Raw genomic sequence first — 26,206 nt, forward strand, 5'->3', positions numbered from 1 at the left:
TAGAGCCAGTCAAAGTCACTCATGGGTCATTTTTTATGCTCTCTTATATATAAGCATCTATAACTTCAAAACAAAATGAGATATTTTCATTAAATTTGGCACACATATGTATGGGCACATTCTGAGGACACCCAAAAAAAACTGGTGGAGATCAGGCAATAGCTGGTGCTTGACTGACAAAAAACCTTTAAAAACCACATTTTTTTCTTAGTAAATTGCCTGTATTGACTGTAAATGGTCTTTCCCATCTGTGCTCTAAGTGCTTAGATGTTTGATAAGTAAAATATAATACCTTTTAACTGTCAGTTGTTTTCATAGTAAGAATGGCATGAATAATATGCTAGATACCAAAATATTTTAGAAAACATTTTAAATTTTAAAATATTTCTCTTTTGGTCCACTTTAGTTATGATAGGGTCCACATCCCAGTCCACCTGAATATTATAGTAATGAAAATAATGATTATTCCTTTTGCAGTTTTGTAACACAATCCTTGTCTCAGGTCTAGATAAATTCTGGTATCAGTGCTGTTTTAGTATTTTTAGCTTTATTTTTTCAGTTTTCAGTTTTCATTTTAGTTAAAGTTTTAGTATTTCGGTTATGTGCTTCTATAATTTTATAAATATTTTATACAAGGCAACATTTCTGTTTTTTTTTTTATTTATTTTTTTATTTCAATCAGTGAAAACTATTTTTAATAGTGAATTATGTTCATACCATTTGAATTTAATTACAATGATATATTCAATTAAAATCTATGACTGGAAATCAAATTGTACATTGATATATTTAATGACATAACAATAATATATATATATATATATATATATATATATATATATATATATATATATATATAAAAAAAACACAATTAGCTTGCTTAACATGATCAAGCAATTTCGTAATAAACCAGAACAGGCCTAATATATCAATCAATAAAGCAGATCCTCTTTAAAACCCCTTTAAAGGATGTAAATAAGGCCAAATGAAGATGTTCTTTTGTGGATCGAACGCCTGAAGATCATTTGACGATGAGGCCTCAGAGAGCACTAATGCGCAGCACGCTTTTCTGCCGTCTGAGTGGCTGGTTCGGTTAACAACTTGGAGATGTTTAAACCAACAAAACCTTGCAAACGTTACATGTTTTCTAACATGGCTTCAGGTTGATACAAAGCGGCGGATGACATCTCCAGGACCAATCTCCCTTGACTGCTTGTGCGGTAACAGACTGGCTGAGGCAGCGGGGCGGATAGCAGGACCCCGGAGAGACACCAGCCCCAGTCACCAGCTGTTCCTAATGAGCAAGAATCAATATCCACTCCAAAAGCTGCATTTGCATATACACAGCTGAGTTGTGGCGCACACACGGGTCTCCGCGTTCCTCTTAAGGGACTCCTCAGAGACCCTGCCTTTTCCCTGCGCACGACTAAACAAAACTGACAAAGAGAATCCAATCCATGGGGGACAAGATGTACCTCAGCATGAAACTGCCTGATTTCACTTAACATAAAAAGTGATTATTATCAAAGACTTACCTATAAATAACCTGGCATCAACATTAGGATATTTGCCCAGAAGCTTTTTACAAACATCAATGGCTGGATCGTCATGGTCTTGAACACAGAGCAGAATTTCATACTGTGGGGAAAAAAGACAGAAACAATTTTGAGCAACTCGATCGATTTGTCAAAAAGAACATTTCATTAATGTGATTATGGAACAATAATACTCTTGGAGGCTGAGGTAAACTGAAACAGTTCAGACACGCTGGTGGTTTTTAAGATGCTATTCAATTCCCCGCAATACAGCACAACATCATGTCGGTTTAGATTAAAAATGGCCAAATATTGACTGCCGATATTGTAGTGTATACTCACTACAGTTAAATGAGCTATATCATTGAAAACATTATATTAATTTCACAAAGAGCAAAGTGGTTAGCCAATCATAACAAAAGTAATTTGCATTACCGTTCAAAAGTTTGGGGTCGATAACATTTTAATGTTTTTAAAAGAAGTCTACCGCTCACCAAGGCATTTATTGACCAAAAAAAGCTGAAATATTGTGAAATTTTGTGAATTTAAAAGCCATTTTTTATTGGAATACATTTTAAAAATGTAATTTGTTCCAGTGATCAAAGCTGAATTTTCAGCATCATTACTACAGTCTTCAGTGTCACATGATCCTTCAGAAATCATTCTTATAAGCTGATTTGCTACTCAAGAAACATTTCTTACTATCAATGTGTTATTGAATAATTCATTCAAGAGATTCATTAAAAAAAATGCTGATTCATCCAGTTATGAAACAAGTGAAGTGTTTATGAGTGAGTCATGGAATCATTCATTTAAACCGATTTTTTAAATGTAATTCATTCAGATTCATTAAACATTTTAAATAGACTGCAGCAATTAACATTTGTAAGAACCTCTAGAGTAAATGATGTTATTTTGTTTAGCTGTTCAGAATCGTAAGTGAATCGTGATATCCATTTTAAACAAACAAACAAACAAAAAAGAGATTCTCAATTTATCCAGATTTGTGCAGCTCTACGGCACAGCTTACCCCGCTCTCACCTACGCTCACTATTTCCACAGAAATGTAAAAAGAACAGAATGATACACCCAAAATAGTAATAAACACTGGGATGCAAACAGCATCTGCCAAAAATATAATGGAAAAAAAAAAGTGTTAAAAGAATCTGTCCCCTATAAAGCATCAGAAAATTCAAAGGATCCACAAGCCTGCTCTGAAATAGTCACTCGATTTTCTATTGATCTTGCTCGCTGCATCTGAGCTGACAACACTGAACTTCCAGCACTCTATTGAATGTACCAGTAAAGAAAGCGTGGCAGGCCACATAACAAAAGCTTTCAGGAAAGGCTGTTTGAGGCTTGGAGTCGTACCAGGGCTAAAGTGAGAAAGAACAGGCCTGCGCTCTGACAAGAGACACCAGTCACCCTCCAGCCATCTCATAACACTCCATAGCGACCATGTTGCCATGGCTATGGCGCCAGACATGGGAGCAGAAAGACAAAGGGCCTTTTCTGTGTGTCCAGAGATGCGGGTATGCGACAGTAACCTCAAGCGGGGTAATAGTGCTGCGCTGAAAGAGTGGGAGGCTTTTATTCAATCATTTATAGACCCGTCTGGGAGCAGCCCATCCAACTTAGATGCAGTGTAAGGAATCTGATGAACTGTACCGAGATCAGCCGATTCACTCCGCCTGTTTTGGCTGAATGAGGGAGCTTGTTAGACTAAACAACAGGTTGTGAAACAATATAACAGATGACACCGAGTAGAATAATAACGTCAGAGAGTGTGAGATGGAAAACCAGGGGAAATCCAAGCGTGCAATACATGCTTCATCCTCATAGATCTTGTCACATTTGTGTCGAGACAGCAAAATCTAAAATAATAGTGTTTCAGGAAGTTACATTATTATATAAAGCATATAAATACTATTAAATACCTTACAAATGCAATTCACATGATCAATGGCTTGACACCTTTTATATGATGAACATGTTTTTCATTTCTGAATTAATCCATTTTGATATTTTTTTGTGCAAAAATGTCACCATCTTGTTAATATGGTTTGTTAATACAATTATTTTATTAAAAACAATATTTGAAAACATCTGAAACCTTGGAAAAAATATTTAAAAAATAAATGTATACACAACATATGCAGGCAAGGTTTAAATTATAATCATGTGGTATAACAATGAAGGAAAAGGTACAACTTCACTTTCAAGACGTTATATTTAAATTTTGTTACAAAAAACATTTGTTGACATTTGTTTAAAGTTGGCACATGCATTTATGCAACTAGACATGCACATGCATTTATGCACACATGCAACTAGACTTTTAAAGAGATCTTTCCCCCCTTTTTTTTTTTTTTACCTTGGACTCTTATCATTGACCCTTAACATGTATATTAATATAAAATAATATATAACCTTTAAAAAAAAAAAAAAAAAAAAAAAAAAAAAAAAAAATTTGGTGTTCATTAGCAAATGAGTTTTTGCTGTGGTATCAAAACTGTTACAGAGAATAAAATTTGCTTATATTTGTCATAGCAAAAACCCTTGTTGTGCTATTTAAATTGGCAATAAGAGAACAGAAGTCTTACAATCTCAGTCAAACACAAAAGTGGTAATAAAGAAAAGGAAGACCAAGGTTTCTAAATTTAAGTAATCACACTATAAAAAGGTACAGGTCACCTACGGCCATTTTCCTGACCTCCACTGTCTGTTATAATCAGCGTTTATCCCTTTAAAAAGCCCAGAGCTAATGTCCCTCCTGGCATTATTAATTTAGAGGTCTAGGTGTCTATTCCAGGAAAGTTAATTGCCAAAAGAACAATGTTGTTTCCTGCTTTCAAAGGAAGTTGAATGCCAAATGGGGAGTGGACCGGGTGGGTGGACATGGCAGGCAACTATATACTGTAGGTTAGGTGTGTCCATCAACAGAATACAGAGACAAACACTGAACTAGGCAAACCACCATGACACAGTAATCCTGGCTGCTGTAATGCAAAAAGAAATGGCCAATCAAACCGGCAGATGACAAAACCTACTGCAAACGTGTTCTTACTTCAATGAGCCTTCAATAAAACATGTTCCTGAATTCAGAAATGTCCTTAAAACATGTATCTAAGCCGAGGACTTTGAGGATATTGAGCAGATCTCTCTATGAACATTAGCAAGGGAATGGATTATATTTGTTTGTTTAAGAACAAGTACGTATGCAGAAGTAAATGGTATTAATCAGCACATCTGGCCCTCATGATGTCCAGATCCAGATCTCATTCCATTGTGTTGGGTGCGTCATTTACTAAATTCTTGGGAGCCTGGACTGACCAGCATGTTTATTCAACAGATTTTTCTCAGACTTTCACGGACTCATTCAGAAGTTGATTTTGCTAAATTCAGCTGGATTTAAACATGGCAAAAATGCTTTTAACTCAACAGAGTAATACACTCATATTGGTAGCTGAAAGCATAATCAATCATAATCAAAAATTATTGTTTTGGTGCTCTTTAAAGGGTTAGTTCACCCAAAAATGAAAATTGTGTCATTACTCACCCTCATACCATTCCAAACTCGTAAGACCTTTGTTCAACTTCAGAACACAAATTAAAATATTTTTGAAGAAATCTGAGAGCTCTCTGACTCCTCAGTAGACCGCAGTTTACTTACCACTGTCAAGGGCAAGAAAGGTACTAAAGACATTGTTAAAATAGTCAATGTAACTACAGTGGTTCAACCTTAAATTTTATGAAGTGGCGAGAATACATTTTGTGTGCAAAAACAAAACAAAAATAATGACTTTATTCAACAATCTCTTCTCTGTAATTATCCTTACGCAGCTGATGCAGTAAGCACAGTGCAGGCTTGCGTGTTTACGTCAGAACGTGACTCATTATTGGCCGTGTTTCTCACATGATCAGCTTTGGCCAATACGGAATCGGTGTTTGGACATAAACACGGAAGCCTGCACTGTGCTTACTGCATCAACTGCGTAAGGATAATGACAGGGAATAAAAGATTGTTGAATAAAGTTTTGTTTTTGCACACAAAAAGTATTCTCGCCGCTTCATAAAATTAAGGTTGAACCACTGTAGTCACATTGACTATTTTACAATGTATTTAGTACCTTTCTGGACCTTGACAGTGGTAATTAAACTGTTGTCTATTGAGGAGTCAGAGAGCTCTCAGATTTCATCAAAAATATTTTAATTTGTGTTCTGCAAGAGAAATATTCTTTCTTCAATCAATGTTGTTGCTTATACATGATTCATTTTGTTAATCTTACATGAGTTACATAGATTTCCTTACATGATTTTTGCATAACCTTTAAATCATGAGAAAATGTAATTTGTTTGTTGACATATAGATATATGTGTGTAACCATTGCATGTGTTGAAAACAGATTTCCTATCCTTTATTGTTTTTAAGATGATATGTTGTTTCTGACAGAGGGAGTTTTCAAAAAAAAAAAAAAGTGCTAACTGTCTAAGAATGTAAGGGGATGAACCGAAGGTTTCAAGCAGGTCGCTGCCCAAAAGAGGTTATGCCATACATGTAAGGGATAGATTTTGATTGATGAGCACGGAGATAGACATAAAAATAAAAAGTAAACATGTATAAGTATTGGGTAACTTTTCTGTCATACATTTGGTAAAGACTGAGATAGATGGAAAGACATACAAAACAATATTTCTTTGATGTTGTAAAGCTAATCTACAGTTTCTGTAGTCAAGGTCAGTTAGACCGAGAAGAAGTTAGGGAGTTAGATAAGGTGTTCCAATTAAAAATTATTTACACACGTCAGGTGGACATAACTATTATGGGATGTTGGTGATTGTTATGTTGATGAACCAGAAAATGTACTTATATGACAAAGGGCCTTATGATAATTTACTCATTTGTTTATCCAATCAATTTTGTTTGCTGAAAAAATAATTTGTATGATATGACTGAATAAATACTCTGTTTTATTGGAGCTCTCTTGGTAGCTCTGTGAGGTATGTTTTGGTTGCAGTTCCGAAGATGAACGAAGGTCTTACGGGTGTGGAACGACATGAGGGTGAGTAATTAATGACATAATTTTCATTTTTGGGTGAACTAACCCTTTAATGTGGCATGACATCGCTGTTACTGTCTCAGATCATGCGAAGTGGCAGCACGGAAAGCAAGTAAAAGGACCATCTCTTCCCCTTTACTACTTGTTACAGCATGAAATAAACATGAATGAACATCAGAAAGTATGTTGAAAGATACAGTACAGCTTACCGAAATCTGTATCATGTCTCATGTAATCACTCAACCACTGTTTCAACCTCCGAAAAATGTCAATAAAACAGCTTGCAAACAATTTGTCACACATAATGTTACATTTACCTAAGAAAAGCCATTCAAAATTCGTTAATCAGCTAGAAAAATGAACTCTAGAAAGGAGCATTTTGATAAATATGTGCACTATATTGCATATTTGTATTGAAAATGAATCGTCAATGCCCAGCCCTACAAAACACCATGGCATTTTGCATTAAGCCCACAAAAGGTCTGACCAACATAGCCCTTGACATTCATACGGAATTCAGAAGTTTAAACTTTAGTCATAGTCATTTTGCATGCGGGCCAGCGTGTGGGCATAAGCCCCCATCTTTCAGCAGTTGTTCTGCGTTTCCTCACATCACTTAATAAAACAATGTCCAACAGCACAAATAACACTCTCCGAAGTAATGGGCTCCATCATGATAAGTTCCCTCAAGATATAATGCGTAATAATCATGTTAACGTGCTCAGCTAGAACTTGAAAAAGCCGGCTTTGCAAGCAAAGATTTGAAGGACTCAAATGTGAAAATATCCATAGCGACTTGCACAAGTTTCAGAAAACCACTTTGCACATAACAGAAGTGCATCAAAGTTCATATATCTTCTCTATAGTTTGCTTGTCATGCGTTGGAAATGCAAATAGTGGTCAAATCCAATAAATCATTGCCAAAACATAGCATGGACCACTTTGTAGCTGCATTTCTTCCACTTCCTTTTTTTTTTTGTTATAAATTTAGCATACTAAGTTATTTAGAATACTCATTATTATAGTTAATTTTCCTGAACATATGTACACAGGTCATAAATATCTTTCAGTGGTGTATGAGACGGAGGATGAAGCCTGGGAATCGCAAAATTGCAATAAATCATTATTAATAATCTTTTCCTACCTTACATGCCAAATTATTGCAAAAAACTAAGATTAAATGAGAAAGATAGACTGAACGAATATTCAAACAAAAATAATTTTTTTCATTTTAACTGAAATGTTTCTAGACATTTCCTGGTAGATGAAGGGATTTTTAATGCACAAAATAAATTAAGTTATCTTGGTGGGGGAAAAAAAAAATAATAATAAAGAAAAGTCATTAGTTATGCCTAAACATGGTCATACAGTGGTAAGACGGAGTGATGGCGGTGCTTGATGTACAGTAAAAGATAAGAACGAGTGCATGAACAACTGCCTTAGAGACAGCTGACATGTTCTGACAGATACAATCTTAGGGACCAAATTAGAATGCTAAAAAATGTGTCCTGAATATTACATTTTAATGGCTATGATGCTTAGTGTTCAATCACAAATCTTGCTAGGCTGGTTAACAAAAGATAAACATCCATCATCCACAGAAGGGTCAAAAATAAATATGTAAATTGTAGTTCTTTGGAATGTCTGCTATACCCAGGAATTAAGTCAGGAACAAACATGCTGGAAAGGAAGAGACTTACTGGCATGTCTGTTGAAGGCAATTCATTATTTTTAATTTTTCCTTCCTAATGCACTTAAATTTGAGAGTTTTGGAACGATTCAATTGGACATGAAGCTTTTTTTTTTTTAAAGCTAGAATTGGCTGAAAATTTAAATTCCTCTTGTAAATGCATAAAGCAAGAGCTTCATGCCATCTGCTAAAAAGAGGGAAGCTATTTAATGTCTCTGAAGAGGAATTAAAGATGCATTTGCACTTGTTTTGATTTGATTAGGCCTGAATTAAAGAACTGGGGAAACCTGTCTGTATATGGACTCATCCAGTAATGTTGATGCAGTATTGGCTTGTGTGGTCTAGAAGAGATATTTCACTTTACACTATAAGTAGTACGTAGTATGTACATGGGGAACAAGACTATAAAATAAAGTGCTACAAGTAGATGCACCAATATTATCCTGAAACCTACTTCAAAAAATACTCAATGCCAGCACAGCTGACTTTTAATGGTAAACTTTAATACTGATCGATCTTATTTTGTATAACTAAATAAAACACTAAAAACTAAAATCAATTGTTTAAAATGCTACATAACATTATAATGTACAGTACAAGATAACATTATGTTTCCAGTATGAAAAATAGATATTCATTTGCTTAAGGTTACATTTAACAGTGTTATGAAATCATTTGTTTTTAAAGATTCAAGTCGCTTCTGCCATAATCTAAAATAGGAGAAATCAGCATGCGCAAATATCCGACATTATGTGATACCACATGAAAATGGTACAGAATTATTATGCTTCCATATCTACATTTGCTACAATAAGGAAAGTCAAGCAGGATCAATCGTTGCATGTCTCTGAGAATTCTAGAGACTGTCTGGAACAACATGAACACAGATAAGGAATAAGTCAACAGAACATTGCTTGTCCAATCAGATGAACAGACTGAAACTAACTATTGAATCAAAAACATCTGATTGGTTGTGATTGTGTGGCGTCAGTAGTAGTTTCACGTGCAGTGTGAACAGGGAAATAGCTTGTTTTGGAATGTGATTAAGAGGAAATTATTTAAAAGGGAAATTTTCTAGATGTCTTGAACATTTAGATGACTAGATCTTCTTTCACCTCCTGTTTACATGAAGAAGGAAAAAAAAAAAAAATAATAATAATAATATCACAAGTAATGCTGCTAAACAGGGGAAGCATTTCTCCAATTCAGCAAGGAGCAGCAGCAGAAGGAGGAATCAACATCTGGGCTGCTCAAACAGCTGTGTGATGGGAAGTAGAGCAGAATATCCCATCTGCAGAGCTGCACGTCTGAATGCATCACTGCAGAAATAATGTACCCCGTCATGTCTGTTCATACACGTTGCTCCCCAAATCCCTCGAGTGGAGCACAGGGAGAGCAGTGAAGGTTTATCCACCTCCATCAACACTAGAGTCTGCATTAAACTTTGATCGGTAGAACGAATTAAAGAAAGTATCGACCTTTATTCACACATGACTCAATAGCTATGTATGTTCAGGCATTTCAGAATGATCAAACCAGCATTTGAGATGCTGTGCGATGCGACTGGTTCGCTGGTTAGTCCAGTTATCCAATCACATCCACTGCTGAGACAGAGTCAAATGAGCTTTTTGTTGTGCTTACAGGGATTTATTCGTAAATGCGTTTCCATCGTAGTTTATGCACGTGTCTTCTTATTGGACAAATTTATCTGCCTAAATTGGAGCACAAATGTTTTTTATGCACATTTTTAGAATTTATGTGCATCTCAGCATTTCCATCCAGTGTATTTTTTTTTTTTTTTGCGATATCCCAAAATGCGCATAAAATAGGTGGATGGAAATATAGCCATTAATAAAGTCTATTGTTCTGTAGTTATCAAGAGAATGAATTCTCATATAGGTTTCTGCCTTTAACTCTCTTTTCCGCCAGCGTTTTTAAAAAAAAAGTTGTCAGCCACCACCAGCATTTTTGATAATTTTCACAAAAATTTCATGGCCCCCAGATTATTTTGTTGTATGAATATCTGAACATGCAATATATCAAAAGAAAGAAAAAGGACCTCTGCTTTTAAACAAACAAATAACATTTTGAACAAAAAGTTGAGAAAATAGTGAGACTACAATGTGCAAAAGCAATGCTTTTAATCGCTTGTTTCTGATCCTTTTTTCCTGTGTTTTGATCCGGAGATCCAGTACTCAGATGTTGCGTAATAGCGGCCACTACCAAATAATAGTCAAAGCACGGAAAATTCCGTCAATGGCGGGGAAGCATCATCTCATAAATGACGGAAAATTCAGTCAATGGCAGGGAAAGTGTTAATCTCTTAACATTAAAATAAAAAGGTTAATGCCGAGATTGATTGATTGAGAAATGAATGACTACATTTATAGGTGTCAAATGTTGTTTAAAATTTATTTGAAAGAGGTGTTTTACTTGAGGTGGCAAACAAAAAAGTTTTTCTTTTTTTATTGTTTAATTGTCAAATTACCAGTAAAGTACTACACTATCCATAATCCCAAATTGTAATCCACCAATCAAAGAAGTGACATGTAAAATGGAAATGAGAAAGCAGGGTCATGTTGAGATTTTGTAGGCTAGAGCAGGCCATCTAGGCAGTGTTAGCTTAAGTTATCTATCTGCATAGCAAACAACCTAATGTTAAATGGGATAAATATATGGGATAAAGTAGAGACTGATATAAAAACATGTTAAAAAGGCCCCAAAACTGACCCAAAAATCCAAGTGCAAAGATTTATGGTAGTATTTGTAGTACTGTTTTTAATGTATGCTGCATTTTTACTATACAATAAAAGGTCTATTTTTTTTTAAACTAAAGATGCAACTAATTTCTCTCTTTTTATAAAATATATAAAACATTTCCAGAACCAAGGCCACTGAAAAAGCTGACATTCGCTGTTATATTGGACTGTCAGAAGAATTCAGATTAGATTCAGGTTCATACAACAAATGCAGTGCAGTTGTAATGGCATCACTAATAATCAAGTTTGTAACTATATCAAATCCTGCTCTCATCAAAAGAGATTGAGGAGACTGGAGTTTCTGGTCAGGGTAGGTCATTGCATTGCATATTATACACCAGATCTATTTCATTTTTAATTTAGGAGCACTGACAGATGGCTTACAATCAAGCACGATCATCCAATGGGAAATCAGTTATTTCTCAGAGCCGCCCCACCTGGAAAAGCTCCTCATTAGAAAAGCATCAGTGATTTATCCAAAGCTTTGTGCTCAAGTCAGGATACAAAATAGAAACACTGTAATTAGATGGTGGCAGTGCTCAGCAACAAAGATATGTATTACCAGGGGACGCACCCTGCACGTTTCCATCATGTCTACGGTAACCTCTTCATTACTGAAGCACACAGCCACCTCCTTTAGCAAAACCTTACTGAACTTCCTAGATGGGTGAACCTCATGAAACTTGACAAGGACATATCCGGATCATATTTCACGCAAAAAAGTAATGCTATATTTTGCTTTAAAAATTTTTTACAGTACATGGTTTTCATAAAAATATTAAGCAGCACAACGGTTGATAATAATGCTAAATGTTTCTTGAGCATTAAATCAGTATATTAGAAGGAATAAATGATATTTTACAATATATTCAAAAAGAAATTATATTTTAAATTGTAATAATATTTCACAATATTACAGTTTTCACAGCATTTTCTTTTTACTGCCAAAATGCTATAAGTAGGCTTTAGTTTCTTTATGCAAAATACAATGTCTTATTTTTGCATAACTATTGGGTAAAATGTGACCTGGACATGTTTTGTGAGATTCATCAAGGTATAGTTTTACCTCTGAAAACGCTCAGAGACTGAAGTGATTTTTGGGATGGGCTTCAGATAGATAAATTTGCCCAAAAACAAAAAACAAACAAACAAACAAACAAACAAACAAACAAACAAACATCTATTCAAAAATCTGATAATTCTGCTCTCCAGTGCCTTAAGAATGTAAAATAGGAATATCCTGTAAACTGAGAACAAAATTTATCTAGATAAATGCAAAGCAGTGGTAGTTGTGGGAATTTACATTCCGAATTCCGGAACTGTTGGGACGACTTTTAAATTTGAATAAAATGAAAACTAAAAGACTTTCAAATCACATAAGCCAATATTTTATTCACAATAGAACATAGATAACAAATGTTTAGACTGAGAAATTTTACAATTTTAAGCACAAAAATGAGCTCATTTCAAATTTGATGCCAGCTACAGGTCTCAAAATATATAATGGGGGCATGTTTACCATGGTGTAGCATCTCTTCTTTTCAAAACAGTGTGAAGACGTCTGGGCATCAAGGTTATGAGTTTCTGGAGTTTTGGTGTTGAAATTTGGTGCCATTTTTGCCTGATATAGGTTTCCAGCTGCTGAAGAGGTCGTCTTTGACGTATTTTTCTCTATAGGTGAAAGACGTGGACTGCAAGCAGACCAATTCAGCACCCGGACTCTTCTACGACAAAGCCATGCTGTTGTAATAGCTGCAGTATGTAGTTTTGCATTGTCCTGCTGAAATACACAAGGCCTTCCCTGAAATAGACGTCATCTGGAGGGGAGCATTTGTTGCTCTAAAACCTTTATATACACCTTTCAGCATTCATAGTGCCTTCCAAAACATGCAAGCTGCCCATACCGTATGCACTTATGCACCCGCATACCATCAGAGATGCTGGCTTTTGAACTGAATGCTGATAACACGCTGGAAGGTCTCACTCATCTTTAGCCCGGAGGACACGGCATCCGTGATTTCCAACAAGAATGTCAAATTTGGACTCGTCTGACCATAGAACACTTTTCCACTTTGAAACAGTCCATTTTAAATGAGCCTTGGCCCACAGGACACGACAGCGCTTCTGGATCATGTTCACATATGGCTTTCTTTTTGCATGATAGAGCTTTAGTTGGCATCTGCAGATGGCACGGTGGATTGTGTTTACCGACAGTGGTTTCTGGAAGTATTCCTGGGCCCATTTAGTAATGTCATTGACAATCATGCCGATGAGTGATGCAGTGGTCTGAGGGTCAGAAGAGCACAGGCATCCAATAAAAGGTCTTCAGCCTTGTCCCTTATGCACAGAGATTTTTCTAGTTTCTCTGAATCTTTTGATGATGTTTTGCACTGTAGATGATGAGATTTGCAAAGCTTTTGCAATTTGACATTGAGGAACATTGTTTTTAAAGTATTCCACAATCTTTTTACACACTCTTTCACAGATTGGAGAGCCTCTGCCCATCTTTACTTCTGAGAGACTCTGCCTCTCTAAGACATCCCTTTTATAGCTAATCATGTTACAGACCTGATATCAATTAACTTAATTAGTTGCTAGTTGTTCTCCCAGCTGAATCTTTTCAAAATGTCTTGCTTTTTCAGCCATTTGTTGCCCCTGTGCCAACTTTTTTGAGATCTGTAGCAGGCATCAAATTTGAAATGAGTTCATTTAGTGGATAAGTGTAACATTTCTCAGTTTAAACATTTATGTTATCTATGTTCTTTTGTGAATAAAATATTGGCTCATGTGATTTGAAAGTCTTTTAGTTTTCATTTTATTCAAATTTAAAAAAAATGTCCCAACATTTCCGGAATTCAGGTTGTAGTTTTGAGTAGTGTTTCAACTTCATATTATCAACTTTTTATGTAGGTTTCTTGGTACGATTCAAGCTTTTTCATGTTTTAAAACATACCAGCAACACTTTCTGACTGTGACCACAAGAAAAGGAAAGTATTAGTAAGTACTGTTAAACATAATGCGGCAGGAAGCTTTTGCAGCATTCCTTAAAAGGTCACTATGCACACAACCTGACAAAAGGTTTTCAGTGGTTTTCACAGGATGTGCACAAGAATGGTGGTGTGAAAACTGGCTTCTCAAAAACAGATATAGTACAAATATAAACAGTGAAGTATAGTCATCTAGTAACATCATTAAGTGTTCATCTTTCACATCGTTAACACAAGCATGAACTACCTCATAAACAAACTGAAGTATGAGACATTTACTTAATTTAAATATTTAAACTTTAAAAGGTAAGATCATCCATTCTTTCATAGACTTTTTGTTTTCAAAATGCTATTCAATTTGGAATCGGATCAAAACACAGGCGAAAAAGAAGCAGAAACAAGTGATATAAGCATTGCTTATGCACATTTAAATAGCGCGATCATCAAACAATAAATAGCATATAAACTGCCTAACGTTACCAAATGAAATGTCAAACCCAGGAAGAGGTACAGGACTGTGAAGCTTTGGGGGTGTTAATGAACTTGATCTACTCATCTATGTTTTGATCATCATTCTGAATACCATCTGGACGTAGTCTTTGACAAAAATGCGATTTTCTCAGCATTTTGTTTACAATGTTGCTTTGTTTTAATGAAACTTACCCACATTCAAATGCATGAAGCTAAAAGCAGCCACTCTCTTTCTTTTGATATACTGCATGTTCAGATATTCACACAACAAAATATTCTTGGGGCCATGAAAGTTGTGTGAAAATTTGTATAAAACCACACGGGGAAAGAGTTAAAGTTGTTTCAAACACATAATAGCAAACAGATATAATAATAACTTGAACTTGACTGTCAGCAACTCGAAACAGCAGTGTAAACAACATCAGGGTCAAAGAGCTTAGAGGATGGTACCTTGGGATAGTCCAGCTCAAAAAACGTCTCAAGATTGTTTATTAGATTGGGGTCCACACCCTTGAGGGGCTTCAGCAGCGAGACACCAGCCAGTTTGCTGTACGGCACCTTGTCTGGGGTCTTCTTGTTGAGATGCAGACGGCTGAAAAGAAAGAAACATGTCAGCTTTTAATAATTACATTGTGTGCATTTCATAAATCCATCAAGGATCTTATGCTCCTTTCTTTGTCTCAGATGAATTTCAGGCGGAAGATTTCTAGGATTTCTGTGGCCTACTTCAGCAGTAGTAAATACTTCTAAGCATTTATTCTAGGATTTTTTTTTCCAAGTGGTAAAGCAACTGGTCAATACATTTGTGACTATCAACAATTACGAGAGACTTTTAAATAAAGAGACTGAAAGCAGGCATCTATTATAAGCGGATCCGTCTATCAGCGGATATATCAGGGATCCACTGAGAGACGCCTGCTTTTAAACACTCCCGTGTGTATCTGTGTAAGTGCTAGGTGAAGAGCGTCAAAGATGTCTAATTACAATATGTTTTTGAAGAGTTGATCATTGTAGCCAATCACAGACATATCTGTTGAGTGCGTGAACACAATGGCCAATCAGAGGTGTTTAAGAATCCGCTCAAAATGCTAGAGGGAAATTTTGACAACACTAGTTGGCTGTGATGCAATCATGAAATTTCAAAGAGTATTAAACTACAAGAACGAGATCACACATTGAGCCAAATACTTGTTACTCGCCTACAGGACAGGTTGCAAATAGTCGTTTGCAAATAACCAAATGAAGGCTGCAGCACATGCACATATGCATGTAGTAGGACTTTGTATTGTTTCAAACAGCGATCTACTGTTTTGTTTGCAGTTTGACTGGCAGCTGATAGTTCATTATGTACCACAACAAGGCAGCTGATCCAACTGGTTTAGTTTCCAAAGTTACAGCAGTTTCACTTTTACGGAACAAGAAATCTGTCAGCTTCACATACTTTGATGTGACTTTATGAGCCCCTCTCTGGCACCGTTTCAGGATGTAAAATCACACAAAGCATTCATGTTCTGGTCTTGCTTTGATGGAACAATGCTCAGGTAATGTTGAGTTAACCGTGCCAGTGTTTATAGAGGTGTTTCAATCTTGGGCAATTTGAATAGCCATCCCGGTACCCTCTGCTTCTCTGGAACTCCACTTGTGCCCTTCATGTCGGTTCCTGTCTGAAGTGTCTGGAGTCTTTCCTGACACACTTGCCAGCACTCCACAGAACGAGCGGAGAAGCTTTCAAGACTGCCGCAGCCATTAAAAGCTGGAAGAAAGATTTAGCTGTCTGAGCATGTTTGCTTCTAAGAGATAAGTTTGCCTATCTTGACTGCCAAAACATCACTGTTGGAAGAGCTGTTGGCACTTTCTTGTGAATGTCAAACAACATGTCAAGCTCCATGTAATGGAAGGACTGAGCGATAGGAACAAAGAAAATAAAATGGGAGATAAACCACCATCATTTTTTTTTCTATTAGAGCGTAATATATATATATATATATATATATCGGCCAGGCTGATTAATCTGCATCATGACTAACTGATTATCTGAAGTGGACATCCTAGTTGTCTCGATAAATTTTTGACTAGAAGTATAAAGTTGTATTATACAAAGATATATATAGAGATCGATAATCGGTTTAACCGATATTCGTTACAGCCATTCACAATTTTCTTCTTAATCAGTTATCAGTTGATTATCAAGGCAAACGTGATCCAAGTTAGCCGTTATGCTTTCTCCAATGGTAGAGCCACAGACCCTCATATCTCCCAATAATAAGACCAGCTCTGGTTAGACTTCATGCGACTGCCTGACCGAATATGACATATTCTAATCAAAACAATGAGTGTAAGATGAGAATTACCAATATTTTGGCACTGAAATGTTATCCTTTAAACACTATTATGAATAAATATGCCCGAAATCATTGTTTTGGAATTATTTACATTATTTAGCCATTGAAAACCTACTAGGCTTTTCTTTCGTATTGACCGTTATTTGTTTTGTGTGCAGAATTCATTATTCATTAATTTTACCATGGTGAATAAGCGGAGGATCACGGCTCTTTTATGACCAGTTCTGTGCGACTGCCACCAAGGAGACAATCGTACACAAATTTTCAGAGATAATGAAAAAACAGCTTGACAATTAAACATACCTCAAAACAAATATAACATTTCGATAAAAATATAATGACAATATTATTTTTATCTTTAATGATTAAAATAATATTGTCATTCGCATCATTTCCTGATCCCATCCCACCCTCTTCTCCCTAGAATTCCATCAGATTACCGATTTCCATCGCCCTTCCTTGATGACCTACAAAATCATATGATATACATCAGTAAAGGAAAGGCCTCTTATTCATGCATGTGTAATGCGTTTACTCAGCTCCGCACACGAGGGAATCAGTAAGGGGATTTCTAAAAGCTCTGAGAGCAGCTCTTCCCAGGCTCTTCCCAGCTCTTCTGGAGGTGTCGGCCTCTCTTACGCTCTATTAAATATGGGGGGCAACACGGCCTCATCTCACTGCCTCAGACCATTAGTGGAATGGGAATACAACACAGCCCACTGCTCCAAACATTCAGTAAAAAGACCACATGTCTAAATTAACAATGGCTAAATTTTAATGAACCAATGGGAATTCATTTCCTTTGATTACTCATGGTACACGCATGCCCCAAAGGCTGAAATGCACCTTTAAAAATAAAACATTATTTCCTTTATACAAAGAATGAGATTTGTATGTGGGAGGCACATTTCTGAAGTACGGCGTAATAAAAGATGGTATGCTAGTTAAAGCGAGATGCAACAACTATCATCATTCAGAAGTGCTCTAGAAATATGCCATACTTATTCATTTCAGTTTTATAAATGGTGTTTTCTAAGCCATACATAACCTTTACTATTGCTTCTACTTACATTTGAACAAACCTCTTAGTATTAAACTGAACCTGTGTCGTTTGTGCCACAGTTATGAACGACAACTTGTGTCACTCGAGGAGGCACAGAGCTAATATAATAAATAAATAATAAGCTATAAATAAATAAAGCTAAATAATAATCTATAATAATTTAATAAAAATAAATTATATTAAAATTTATATGTAACTGCCATGGAGTTACATTATAGCTATATCAGTTATTATTGAACTTAAAACCAAATCAGTTATTTGTGTTCTAACCTTTTTGTAAAGAAAAATGTATGTGTAATGGAAAAAAAATTCATTTTGTATACATAAAAAAGAAAAAGTGAAAATACTGAAATATTGGCACAAATCTAAACTACAAGCATTAAAAATTCTTGTCATTGAGACGTCAAAAGGGTTTTTTTAAACTTTAAGTGGCCTGAATTTACTATTTACACCACATTTTGCTAAATTATTGTGGGTAAAACCTAGACATTTTGTGTTAGGGTGAAAGATTTCCTCACGCAGATTTCACAACTGAATTGCCATGTTGACCAACAGAAAGCTGCTTGGTTTGACTTCTGTGCTTCATACACGACTACACTACTGACAGATAATTTCATCCAAAATTTCACCGCACCTTTAATTCAAAAGAGATTCATAGATACTAGGCCGTGGGCTGGTTTGTCTTGAACAGATAAGTTAAAATCTGGTAAGACCTTGGCTAGGAAGCTAACAGAACTTTCTCTTTGTGGCAATCCTATGTGCACATGACATGCACAACTTTCCCACTTTATGCAAAGAGGAAAAGATTACATAAAGAAGATTTTACTAAATAGATCCTATCACACTGGGTCAAATGTCACATTCCACATGAGAAGTACCACATGAATGAGGATTCCACTTGGGCGAGGTCCCCACAGGACGAGCCTCACACGATCCCCACACCTGACTACTGAAACTAGGTGTCATCTCAGTTCTCAAAGACACTCTCAATTACATCATTGAACCTGTATTTCTTCACCCTAACCGTTGAAGAATTGCCCAACCAGATAAACAATATAATAGAACATTAAGGTGTTACAACTTTTCTCTTTGATTAAAATGCACCCCATTCAATTTAACGTTCCATGTGCACATTCAAAAAAAACAAAAGGGTTGCAAATACATTCCTTGTGATTTTAAATGTAAATCTGATGCATTAAAATATCTTTAAATCCAATTATATAAAGGAAAATACTAAGAGACTACTGAGCACTTACGAAAAGAGATCATCATTACGGATGGGTACTGAAACCCGGTATGGGACACAGGGCTTAATTATGAAAGCACCAATGTTATTGGTTTTGCATTTGGTACTGGAGAAATTAAAGTCGGCATTAAAGGTAGGCTGCAATAAAGGTCAGGGCCTTACTTCAAACGAAATCGAAGAACAAACTGATGTGATGTCATTTTGAACAAAAAAAAACATGAACACACTGGATAGCCACTTTATAGTACAAAATGAAGTTGTGCTTCTGATGAAATGAGGCACTCACACTGTTTTTCATGTTAGATACTGTAAAGCTGCTTGCTTTTAAGCAATCTATTGAATAAAGTGCTATATAAATAAACATGACGTGACTGGAGTGCTAATTTGCAGAGCTAACATACAATTTCATGGTGACTATCTCACCTACCGTTTCTAATTTGTGATCATATTAAGACATTCATCGATGATACATGTTTGCTATTCGCAATCTAGAAGAAAGAGCTCTCTGGTGTGGAGTCTGTATCTATCACATTCAACACAAAAGCCACCGCTTAATTAGTGACGAAGGCAGAGAGAGTGAAATGTCAAAAGCGTGGTTACACTTCAGAGTCGGATGCAGACAAATCTCTTCGCCACAGTTGCAACAAGACTTTTACTTGCAAAAGAGGCAACATACACAATCTGTCTAAACATCTCTCTGTGCAGACAGAGAAATGTTTTTGACTGCCTAGCTAGTTCACCTCTGGTTGCCCCATCTACATCAGGTATTTATGTTTGCAGCCTTCCCAGATAGCAATGGCATATAATCATCACGTAATCAAGGTCTTTCACGGCATTGAAACAATGCTAATCTCCGACATTGGTCCAACATCTTTATACTCAAAGCCATGTTCAATCAACTCCGTTCTTGACATTTAAAACAAATGTAAAATTCGACCTATTTGGCTTGCTTACTTTACATTAAAACTCATCTAAAGTTCATCTAAAGTCGGGTGAAACATTTTCTACTTTAATCAATATGTAATAATTTATTAAACATCACATTTAGTTACCTTTTACTTTACAAAAACTTACAAAAATATAAATCTTTAGAGTAGGCTTGTCACAGTACGAAAGTTTCAGTAGCCTGTACCAATACCAGTAAAATTTTGCAATTCTCGGTACCAATTGACCCTTCGCCAGGAGTTTCATTGACAGGCGATCTAACCAATCATAACGCCGAATCCGCCATTTTGTCCAACAAAGCAGTCAGGGGAGTTAGCAGATTAGCTTAGGTGGACTTGAACTTAAAAAAAAAATGGTGTGTGCTGACGTCTTTCTGCGATTGAAACAACATTCCTTATGATGTTCATTCATGTTTATTTGATGCTATAAATGAACTAGTAGGAAGAGATGATCGGTTCACGAGCCGCTTGAACTAAGGCGCTACAGCATCTGTCACAACACATTAAAGAGCCACAAAATGGTATTTATTGTTTAAATTTCTTTAAAAATGACAACATTTGAAATTTGAGACTTTGTTTCATATCAAAAGTAACCCGCTCTTGTCTGTCGACGCGTTGTCAGTGTCCTCTTTGCTCCACAATGTATTTTTCACTGCGTGAGAACATAATGTGTGGTGAGCGATCGGCATGGCTTGTCGGACATAACAACAGTAACTAAAGGAGGCGGGTCTTTGTGAATGGTCAATTGAAATTCAATTCAAAAACTTAAATCAAGTACTTAAAAAAATCTCTTATTTACATTGTGTTTACACTTTGTCGGTTGTAATGAAAGGATCTGGCGTTGCACAAAACAAAACCTTGTGTGTTTTCAGCGGTGTCAAGCAGATTCTGACTAACTTACTGACTAGCACCTCTAAAAGGCCATTGTGTTCATACGCTCAACAGATATGATGTTGTGGCTACAATGCTCAACGCTTCAAGCGGTTCATTAAAAAAACAAACAAAAAAAAAACTACCAGATCAAAAAACTACCAGATTAAACTACCAGATCAATAAGCAGTATCGGAAATAGTAGTAGTACCGATCAGGGTCTGAGTGGAAAAAAGTGAACTACTTTCAATTACAAAGAAAGCAGTTGAACCCAGGGTACAACCTGATCATGGAATTCAGTCCTTTCATTCTAGTCTCACAACAGATCAATGTGAATGACCTCATGAATGACTCATGTGGACTCATGACCAGCTGTGTGGCATTATGTGGTCAAAGGCAGACCATAATGATGCAAAGAAATAACAGACCCCCATTTAAAAAAAAAAAAAAAAAAAAAAAAACACACCACGATCATCTTTTGGGCCAGAATCCATTTAAAAAGCGGATATATCCAATTAAAATATCTGCAATTTCAAAAGTGCTCTTCATTCCAAAGCTTTACTGAAAACACTCATTTATGAGTGCATAATGTCTTATAAACCTGCATATGGTACTGCATGTGGTAACCTGTTGGTACTAAAAATTGACATAGACCTCAAAACCACTGAGCTTGTTAGGTAAAAATGAACAGCAACACAAAATCTCATTAGCAGAGCAGTCAAACTGGCACAAAGCCTTCCTGAAACATATTACAGTATTTCATAAGCATTTCATGACACAAACAAAGAGAGCTGACGTCTCGAGACTCGTTTGAATGAGTCGTATGACCCGTGATGACCTTCTCCCAAACCCTGGCCATTTTGCATTGGCGGGTGAATATGAACACATCATTTGGGAGTTTGCAAATGTCAAAAAAAATCCTGTAAGAAACACGACCTAGAAGAGCCTCTATAATCAGTCTGACACGGATCAGATAAAGTCAATGTTTTTTTTCACACAAAGTCTAGTTGGTAGAGGCAAAAGCCAACTCACATGACACATTGTTGCAGGTGGAGGAAACTCCCAACCTAAAGTTCCTTAGTTACCATCACCAAAGTTCAGTTCATTACAGTTCATTAAGTATCATATGATATACACTACCAGTCAGAAGATCAGACACACTTGACTGAAATTATTTGAATTTGAAATATGTGTGTGGGTGTCTTTTTTTTTCAAGCATTCATAAAAAAAATACATTGTCAAAAGTATCTGATTGTCTGACAGGTTATATATATATATATATATATATATATACACACACACACACACACATATATAAATACATACATACATACATATATACACACACACACACACACACACATACATACACACACATATACATATATATATAGAGGATGGGTAGATCTATATGTCGATGAGATACAAAATTATTAGGAGAAAATACGTTATGAATAATGAACATTGGTTAACTGGTTAACTTTACAGGAAACTGAGTATTTTAACAATGGGAATCAGAAGCGTCTGTGAGCGATATGCTTTCAAAACATGACCTGCCTAAACAAAACCATATAATATGTAAATATATTCAATTTAAACCATGAAAGCCGGTTGTCTGGTGAGGCTAACTGAAGTAGCTCTGACTCCCACCACTGAGAATTAATAAAAGACCCTTGAGAAATGAAGCCCACAAGTGATTTAAAACCAATTAGACTTCGCAAACTAATAAAATAACACGGACAGTGCGCAGTAGCTATGCTAACGATCATCGCTAGCGATAAGAAACGAGATTATTGAAGGACAAGCCAGAGGCTAATGTGTGTATGATTGACATATTATTAATATGAGTTCTTCCCCCACCAGCTATATTAGCAATATTAATATTTTGATATATATAAATATGTTTTCACGCGGAAACAGCGAGACGCTGAAGAAGAAACCCGTGATCCTGTTAGCCAGACACATACTACACCCATCCGCAGCGCGCCGCGTCAGACTACAACGCTCCCGTTACAATCAACTAAATCTGTCTACACTGCAAGCTCGCGATCAGCGTCGTTGAATATAACGGAAGCGTTCTGAGCGTCGCGTTTCATGGTCTCTTTCAAATCAATGATGCCGCATTTACTTACACGTAGATGATGGACACGAGGTGCATGAGCCATAGGACGATAAACAATAGAAATCCGAAGATGGAGAACCCTTGCAAGGCTAGATCGAGCAGGGCCATGGCTGTCCTGTGTCCGGATGCGCTGACACCTCAGTGTTCGGCCCTTATGCTGAAAGCTTTCACACATTCAGATGACTGAGTTGAGCGGGCGGGTCTGCAGGGAATCAGCGCATAGCAGAGGTGGGTGGAGCATGATGACGCAGGCAAATGGGTGCAGTGGTGCCGGGTTTTTTTTGTTTTTTTTTTAATTACTGAGAACGGGAACATACGGAAACATAAGCATACAGCACATAATATATACAATAACACTAATAAAATAAACAACAACAACAACAAATAAAACAAGATAAAAAGATTAAAAAAAAACAAAATAATTGGCTATATAAGAGGGCCATTATATCACATAAAAATGATCACATGAAGAAAAGCAGAGCAAATTCTAACAGTCCTTATAGTTTTCTTATTAGCAGATACTGCGATCACAGACGCCTGGCAAAAACGCTTGAAAACAAACAAACAAACAAAAAAACACCAATATCATTCTAAAGCTTCTGAGCGTAGGGACATGACCAAAAGATGTACTACTGTTTCATCAGAGTTCAGACAGAAAGAGCATGTTAGCTCAATGTCAGCTCTAAACTTTTGTATAAACTTAACAGGGTAAAACCTGTGTATCAGCTTAAAGACGCTCACTGAACAGAGTAGACTTAGAGAGAGGTGTGACTGCAGGGGGAAAGCAAGACCTCGCGTTCGCAGGACAGTAGGCCGAGTCGACATTTGGAAAGTTACTGAGGTTTGTCCAAAAAGTCGCTTGGCGCTTTCGGAGAAAAAAACAACAGTCGCTAATGGGGTCTGAAGGTGGAGTCCGCGTGATTGCGCCAAACAGTACAGTGGGTCGTTTGCCATATATTTAAAACAATTATATCTTAGTCTAAACCTAAAGTAATAGTGACAAGCTATCATTTGAAAGCTTAAAATATCTATTTTTCATATTTGGATTCAATACAAATTACAGAGGAAGAGTAATTTATTAATTTGCAACAAGAATATTTTCAGACTCATAAGGTGTGTTCAGACCTTCATTAAAATATTAAAATACTAAAAATACAAACACTAAAACACTAAAATATTTTAAATATTAAATTAAAAAAAAAAAAAAAAAAAAAAAAACCAATAGATTATCCATTTGTGATGCGGTGCCAAGCAATAGGCTAACGTACATCCGTGTTCTTTCCACATGTATTTTATGTGTTCGTTAGAGGTTGAATTCATATCAGATACGGCCAAACTGCCATACTACTTCTGAATAGTATACTTCATAAATTGTATGAAAATTATAGGGCTGGGACGATACATCGATTCTCGATCGATACAATGAATCTGGATCAATCCTGATATTTTCTCTCTCTAATCGATTCTGAGTTTAGATTTAACAGCAGATGGCGGTCTAGGCTAGTTTTTAACCGCACACTCTCAAACGCTCATGAAGAAGACTGCTGGACAGCGCTCTTGTGTTCGGCTGAGTCATGTAAGTGGTTAAATATACTTGCACCTCGGCTCAGAATGCTTTTATGATGCGAGATTTGTAATTCGCTTCAACCTTTTCGAACTTTATGAATGATTATTTTAGGTTATGTGGTGTGTGTAAAGGAACTGGAAGCAGGCATTGTATGAGTGTTTCTAAAGCACGTATAGTAGTGCCATCTGCTATTTAAAAACCAAGCTTAGAAACGATTCGAGAGAGAATCGCGAAACATCGGAAAATATCAGAATCGCTCCAGATTCTTCGTATCACGAATCGAGATTCGATGTATTGTCCCAGCCCTAGAAAATTATGGAAATATATGGTCCAGATCACTCAAACCATATATGGAAATGGAAGAGTCCTTATATGGTCACCAATGGAGCCTGGATGTCATCTAGTGGACAGGTTTCGCACTGCGTCTTAACAAAACCTTCTCATGGTTATGACTGTAACCATGGTTCCCTGAGAAGGGAACGAGATGTTGTGTCTGAAGTAGCGATGTTATGTTGCACATGTAAAATCAGTCCAATGGCATGGCGGGACATCAGCCCATAGCATGTGACGTCATGACCAGGAAGCTATTTAGCGCACATGGACCAAAAATTGTCAGCTGCTGATTGGCCGAAGAAAGTCAATCACAGGGCAACGCAGCATCTCATTCCTTTATCAAGGAACCATGGTTACAGTTGTAACCTGAGATGTTCCATTTCGAGGGAACTCGCACGGTGTTGGAAGTAGGAATGCTATGGCAATGATAATACCCATGCCGCTGTACTGACAAGTGCCTGTCTAGCGTGAATCATGGTGAGCACAACTAAGACATGAGCGCCTGGAACCCTGGTGTGGAGTCCAGGTCTAGGTTGTAAAACCTCACAAACGTGTGCAGAGAGGACCAGCCCACCGCATCACATACTTTTTGTAGGGATACTCCTGGCAATAAGGCTTTTGTAGCTGCCATACTTCTCATAGAGTGTGCTCTGGTAGAGTGTGCTCTGGTAGAGTGTGCTCTGACAGCCATAAGTGAAGGCTGACTGCACGCCCCATAAGCAAGAGAAATAGCCTTGGCTATCCACTTACTTATTATCTGCTTGATCGCTGGATAACCTTTTCTAGGTGACCCAAAACAGATTAACAACTGATCAGAATTCATCCACAGAGACATTAGGTCTGAGAACCACACTCGGGCTGGCTAGAACTACTAAGAGTAAACTGATGCTGTCCTGATGAACTCTCTCTAGAACTCCCAGGAGCAGAGCGATCAGGGGGAAAGCAAACAGATGCAGCCTCGGGCATGTCTGCACCATGGCATCCAACCCTAATGGGGCTGGATGTGTGAGGGAGAACCAGAGCGGACAGTGGGTTGTTTCTTGAGAAGCAAATAGGTGCCTGGCCGAACTCCCTCCAGATTAACTCCACCACCTCAGGGTGGATTCTCCATTCCCTGGCCCTCAGCCCCTGCCTCAACAGGATGTCTGCTCCATGATTTAGATGCCTAGGGATGTACACTGCTCTCAGCAAGAGTAGCTTTCCCTGAGGCCACCGGA

General features: G+C 36.8%; 1 protein-coding gene across 1 annotated transcript in view; it reads right to left on the reverse strand.

Annotated features, from left to right (window-relative positions):
• Positions 1-23,320, reverse strand: part of ugcg (UDP-glucose ceramide glucosyltransferase) — a 30,301-nt gene extending 6,981 nt beyond the window's left edge. Inside the window, exons 1-3 of the mRNA XM_051909371.1 lie at positions 23,100-23,320; positions 14,953-15,094; positions 1,536-1,638 (exon numbers count right to left, since the gene is read on the reverse strand). Of these exons, the coding sequence (XP_051765331.1) occupies positions 1,536-1,638; positions 14,953-15,094; positions 23,100-23,197 (343 nt within the window). The 5' untranslated portion in view covers positions 23,198-23,320. The remainder of the gene's footprint in view (positions 1-1,535; positions 1,639-14,952; positions 15,095-23,099) is intronic.
• Between the last annotated feature and the right edge of the window lie 2,886 nt (positions 23,321-26,206).

Source organism: Ctenopharyngodon idella, chromosome 10, assembly GCF_019924925.1.
Source record: "Ctenopharyngodon idella isolate HZGC_01 chromosome 10, HZGC01, whole genome shotgun sequence".
Lineage (NCBI taxonomy): Eukaryota > Metazoa > Chordata > Actinopteri > Cypriniformes > Xenocyprididae > Ctenopharyngodon > Ctenopharyngodon idella.